This window comes from Populus trichocarpa, chromosome 18 (genome assembly GCF_000002775.5).
Source record: "Populus trichocarpa isolate Nisqually-1 chromosome 18, P.trichocarpa_v4.1, whole genome shotgun sequence".
Lineage (NCBI taxonomy): Eukaryota > Viridiplantae > Streptophyta > Magnoliopsida > Malpighiales > Salicaceae > Populus > Populus trichocarpa.
The window spans coordinates 8,087,122-8,093,348 of record NC_037302.2 but is presented as its reverse complement, the minus strand read 5'-3'; the positions used below and the strand labels follow the sequence as shown (position 1 = coordinate 8,093,348).

At 33.2% G+C, this 6,227-nt stretch overlaps 1 protein-coding gene across 2 annotated transcripts; it reads right to left on the bottom strand.

Moving 5' to 3' along the window:
- Positions 1-1,101: 1,101 nt before the first annotated feature.
- LOC18107683 (probable protein arginine N-methyltransferase 1) lies at positions 1,102-4,873 on the bottom strand. Of its 2 annotated transcripts, XM_006371923.3 has the most exons (9): positions 4,498-4,873; positions 4,254-4,264; positions 3,778-3,933; positions 3,617-3,680; positions 3,379-3,521; positions 2,633-2,720; positions 2,274-2,389; positions 1,981-2,131; positions 1,102-1,563 (listed from the first exon to the last, which is right to left on the bottom strand). In XM_006371923.3, exons 1-9 carry the CDS (start codon positions 4,715-4,717, stop codon positions 1,358-1,360), a joined length of 1,155 nt encoding a protein of 384 aa, XP_006371985.1. In that variant the 5' UTR covers positions 4,718-4,873; the 3' UTR covers positions 1,102-1,357. The 2 variants fall into 2 exon arrangements, with proteins under 2 accessions (XP_006371985.1, XP_024445306.1); XM_024589538.2 differs by lacking the exon at positions 4,254-4,264 and having other exon boundaries at positions 4,498-4,694.
- Positions 4,874-6,227: the final 1,354 nt, after the last annotated feature.

The window sequence follows — 6,227 nt, the reverse complement described above, 5'->3', positions numbered from 1 at the left end:
AGAGAGCTTGGGAGAGAGAGAGAGAGAAAAGGCAAGAAGAAACCCTAAAATTGTGTAAGGAAAAATGATTTTAGCTAGAAATCAACAAGAAACAAAAGAGAAAAGAAAGAACAGGGGAACTTAGGAGACAAATTGAAGTTCTTGAGAGAGAAAGTAGACTTTGAATGAGGAAGATGATGAATAGAAATCCAGGACAATGCAATGAGCCTTAATTCTTGCTTAATACATTTAAGTAAGTTGTTTTAAAGTAACAATTGTTTAATTTGTTATGCTTTTTTCATATGATTCTTTGAAATTACTAAATTTTGGAAAGTTAGGGTTGCATTAATGTTGGTAGGATATACTTTGAAATTGATTTTTATGGTTTATATTGACGTTGTGAGATTAGAAGATGATTGTAAAAAAAATATGGAGGAGAAAAATTGGGCTCGAATGGCCAGCCAAGGAAGAAAAATTTAATGAATGAGGGGTGTGATTATTACGCAGAATAAAGGAAAGGATATGATAAGGGAAAGATAGGAAGGTGGTTATGGCATACGTAAAAATAAAGTTATGTGGTTTTGTTTAAAAAAGTATGTCATAAATAATATATATTAAGGTTAAGATTATTAATAGTAAAGTGTAAGAAAAAAATACGTATAAAATTATGTTGGGGTTGTATTACTTGATAGGATAAAAATTTAAAAAGAAAAATGAATATTTTTATATATGGTGAAAATAAAACTAATAGACTTGATGAAATTGAATGTAGGGATTGAATAATAAGAATCATGTAAATAAACATTATCATATAAATATTGTGAAAATATTATGCGAGAAGGTAAATATTATGTGAAAAATATCAGATCTAGAATCCAATTAGGGAATATTGACAAGAAAAGAGTGAAGGCAGAGAGAGGCAATGCTGTCAGAAGCATAGCTTGCACTTAGACAAAATAAAATAAAAGCAGAGGTAATGGAAGGATATTGTTTGCAAGATTGGAGGAATATAGATAAAGCAGGGAATAACAGGTCACAAGTTGAAGGCAGGCAACTATCACTAAAGCAAAGGGATAAAAGCTCACAGGCTGAAAAAGCTGAAGCTAAATATCAGTAAGGGAATTATCACGAAATGGAATGATATTGCAAACGAAAATTTAGAAATTCCAGGACGATTGCAATCACCCATTGCATTTGCCAAATGGGAAGCGATTAAGATTACAAACAGGTGACATTTTGGCCAACCAAAACATTTCTCTCATTCCTGGAAATAAAAGAAATTGATGCAGGTTTCCAAATACATCCTGCTAACAGGTAGCAGTTTGAGCATCGATGTCAGCCCACCAACTCTTGCAATTTGAAGATCCGTTCATGCAACTCATCGCATTTTATAATGTTGAGTTCTTGAGGCCACACAACGTCGACCATTCAATGAATATTTGATCATTATGTCAATGTCACGAGGATTCTTTTTGTTCGGCGCCACAGTCATACTTCCACTTAGTGCCTCCCCTTGACAAATGGTTAGCACATCTTCTAGGTACAAGACTGTTTGCTTCCAGTGTGTAGCTCGTGATCTGGGCCCTGCATCATACAAGTTCATCAGGAAGGTTATTTACGCATTTCACTGGACTGTTAACTGGCAGGTTTGATTTCTGATTTCTGTGTTTACTTGTGCTTATTTTATGATAGTATTTCCTTGAGAATACACTCTCAGAAACTTAAAAGCAGTACTCTCTACCTCAGTGTTAGAGATAGTTACTTTTGAGCTTCACAAATATTAAAATTATTTGTGCATCACCACAATCAAGTGATGGAGCTTATAGAAGCTTATTTACCCATGACATGAGCCATTTCATGGAAAGGAGCAGTTGTAATGCTAGCCCATGATAAAATAGGTTCCCTTGACTCACTGGATTTCACTGTTTGTAGTAAAACAAAACTTTGTACTGGAAGATGAGAAAAACATAACAGAATAGGGCAAAGAAAAAAAAGCTTGACCTGTAGAGAAGCCCGTAAACTTGTGACATTTCGTAAATGATACATCAAAGTAGGCTACTAATGCATGGATGAAATCATCACGTTCTGCTACAAGCTTAAAAGGAGCTGTGAACGAGGTATCCCCAGATACCATCTTTGAGATGTCCATTGTCTGAAATGATGAATATCAAAATATCACACATTAGCCAGAAAAGCAAAGAACAGCCACCAAAAGCAGGCTGGAGAAATGAGCACAACCATACGCAAACATGCATGCGAGCGAGTGCAAAAACACAGACAAATGCATATCTGACCTTGAGCTTCTGGCAATTTGTAACAATTTGATTCTGATCAACAGTGTCGACAAGAGGTTCCCCCATGGCCTGCTTCTTGATGCAGGTCATATCAAAGCCATAGACATTATTCCAAACTGGAGCAAACATGAAGGCCAAGGCAACGAAACAGAAATAAGAACTAATTAAATGCCACCCCACTAAATATTTTGAGTTGGAAAATGAATTCAAATAGCAGATGAAAGCCAGCATGCAACTGGGGTGAATTCCCCACAGCTTTCATCTATCAAAGTCTGGGCTGTGCTGCCAAATTCCACACATATTGTGGATCTGCAGGAAAATGATTTCATCTACACACATTAGACAGATCATAGTCTTACATTCAATCTTATCTTCTTTGTATTCTGCATCCTCAATGGCTGTCAAATAGAGAGAAGTTTGGTCTGGCAGCACAATTCCATCATTGACCTGGAAAAGCAAATAATGAAAAATAAAGGCTGACATTACTGATTAGAAGTTTTTCAGCATCTCCAATGATGATCCCATGGAGTATAATAATAACTAAAAGAACTTTTGATCACTAAAAAATTATAGTTGTTCCAGATTAATGAATGACCTAAAAGTTGGTTGGCATTTTTACCCTTCCTTCCAATGGTGCATGCATCCGGTTGACCGAAAGCCAAAGAGCACAGAGACTCTTGTTTTTTGTGAATATTAAAGTACCAGCAAACACCATTGCATTATTATCCCAAGAAAGCACTATTCTCATCCACAAGATTTTCATTCTAAAAATACTCCCTGAACAGTAAATTTTATGTGAATACAGTGAGCCTCCTTTATCCGGAAGGAAATTCCTTGAAATTGCCAATGAATGGTGCTATCAGAATTAATATTTTCTTCTTTTCTTCGCATTAAATCCCAATCAAGAAACTAGAGAAAAAATAAAACCAAACAGGTAAAGCCAAGAAACAGCCAAATCTACAAGTTTCAGAACCCTAGAGACACATGAATGCTTCAGGCATCAAACAAAACCATCATATTCAAACCAACTGGCTAGCATTTATCCTAACCTTGCATTGAAGAACCAAGTTATAAATCAGAAAAGAGAAGTGTAATTGCAACTTACAAGCCATTTATCACGTGTGTACAGGACTGAGTTTAACATGTTCTCAAACAACAGAAAATATCCCATCCACTCTGAAATAATTATGTCCACTTTAGCAACTGGTAGCTCAATCTCTTCAATCTTTCCCTTCAAAACTGTTATAACTGTAATATTGAAACACGAGTAAGTAGTCAGAATTGCCCTTTGAGGCATCGTAATGAGAGAAAATTAGCAGACTATATGAAGACAATAGCATTACCATTGGAATATCCATTTGATTCAACAATCTCTTTCGCCATGTTAGCCATGTGGGAGCACTCGACCTGGAAATAGAAATGTTGGCAAAAACCATATTTAGCATATAAAAATTCAGCTTAGTGGATGCAGGATGTGATAGGGAAAAAGAAAGGAAATGCATACCGCATAAACATGGGCAGCCCCAGCTTTGGCACAGAATAAGGATAAAATTCCAGTCCCAGCACCAACATCAAGTACCACTTTATCCTTGAATAAAAATTTATTCTGGTAAATAACATTTTGGTATGTTTTAGTTCTCACAACATCCTTCAGCATTTCCTGCAGTGTAAGGATGGGTGGGGAAACATCAACAACAAGCAAAGTACATAAACATATCACCAGACAATCAACTCCATGAATTTTTTAGAATCTCAACCAAAAGTGACAAAATAATATAGATACAAAAAGTTAAACAATAAACCTGCGGACACAAGAAGGTGATTAACAAAATCTTAACTGATAAAATGCAGAGAAAGCCGCAGAAAAAAATCCAAGTATATCATATAATAACAAGTGCTAGTGGGTATTATGAGTTAAAAAAAAAAAAAAAAACAGCAACATCAAGTTACAAAAACTTTATCCAGTTACGAGACACTTACTTCATGAATACCTGCAAAAAAAAGAAGAAGAAGAAAAGAGGTTAAGACAGATACAAAAACTTTCTACGCCAAAGACCCCATTCATTACGAGTATAAAACATAAAAACTTTTAAAGTCAACTGAAACTAGTATGCTATTACCAGGAGTCAAGCTCTAAACTTGAAGGGGGGGGGGGGGGGGGGGGGACAAAACACAAACGAAGGGAGGATAAAAAAGATAAGCAAACCAAGGAGAGTAGTATTACCAAAGTGAGAGTAAGAATCGAAGTAATAATCGGCGCTGGTTTTATCATCATCACAGCCGTCGACAAAGGAGACGTCGGGGTCTTGCATAGCTACGTCATCAATAGCAATGGATTTTTCAGTGGCTACAATTGAGTCATCGAGATTGGAGCTCTCCTCTTCTTCTTCTTCGTCATTGAAGCGGATTTTGGTAGCCTGGTGACGAGTGTTGTTGAAGCTCATTGAGGTCTGACTGTTCTTTCGACGGCCCGTTTCTGCTTTCTCTTCGTTTTTAGGGTTTTTCTTAGTGCTTGAGGAGCGCGTTAGATAATTTGAGAATTTGATTGCTTCAAAATTTAAATGGCAAAGCTAACAATTTTTTCTCGGAAACCCTAGTTGGCGGTGGTGTGGTGTGCTATACTGCAATTAGTTATCACATTAAAATATTTTAATAATTTGCAGTGGAATTATTTTTATTTTTTAAAAGTGTTTTGTTAAAAAATTAATTTTTTTTTATTTTTAGATTTTTTTTTCACATGCTAATATTAAAAATAAATTTTTAAAAATAATTTTTTAAAAATAAAAATAAATTATTTTAATGTATTTTCAAATATAAAATATTTTAAAAAACAACCGCTACCACAATACCAAACGGATTCTAAATCGATTCAATTATAGAAAAAAAAATGTTAAGTATTTTAAAAATAGATTTGAGCTAGAAAACTAATTTTTATAAAAACAATTTAAAAGGTTACTTGACTCTTTACTTTTCTTATTTTTACTTCTTTATTTTAAAACAAAACATTAAAAAATATTTGGTTAGAAATTAAAATTTTCACTCTTAACTTTAGAAATTGGAAGATAATTTTTATAAAATATATTAAAGATATATTTAAAAATATATAAATATCCTTAATATTTTAAAATTAAATAACATCAATTATTTTATTTTAAGTATATTACTTTTGAAATTATATGAATCTTAATTAGATTATTTAGCAGTTTTATTTACTGAAAAACTTATATGATGTTTTTAATAACGTTTAATCTCATTTAATAATATTTCACAGTTTATATAAATATTTCAGAGTTTTTTTAACATTATTAGAGAAAAAGAATATCATTATTGAAAAATTAATATAATAATTAAAATATACATAATATAGAGAAATAAAAATTAGTCATGTTTTCAAAGAAATTCGATTTAATGATGAATAAGAGAGGATTGATAAACTATTCATTTTCATCTTAAAGGTGGCCTTTTTCTGTCTTATTAAGATTTATTGAAAATCATGCTTACACCTCCTATCTTTGTAGTAGTGTTGTTTGGAATGAAATTATGTTCATGTTTGCGGTATTTTAACTTCCATCAAATGTTATCTGACCCGGCTTAATTAGGTGAAGGAATTTACCTTTAAAGATATCATAATTAACAATGTTATGTTAAATAACATCAGTGTGGTATTCATTTTTGTTGTCATGTTTATACCAATAAGGGTAGAGTGGTTGAAATGGTCCTGATGGTTTATGAGCAATTTGTCTAATGCTAATGAGCCTTTTGAACATTTCTCCTAATAATAATGGAAGAGGTTATTGATTTCTTCAGGTATTTTAATAAGTCTAGTTTCTAGGGATGACCTAGTCCTTTGATGTTGATTGGTTAAAAAGTGGTTAATTTTACGGGGAAAAGGATCTTAGATTAGCGATCGATGCAACATTGGATGGCATCGAAGTGAGTGGCTAATGATTGGTA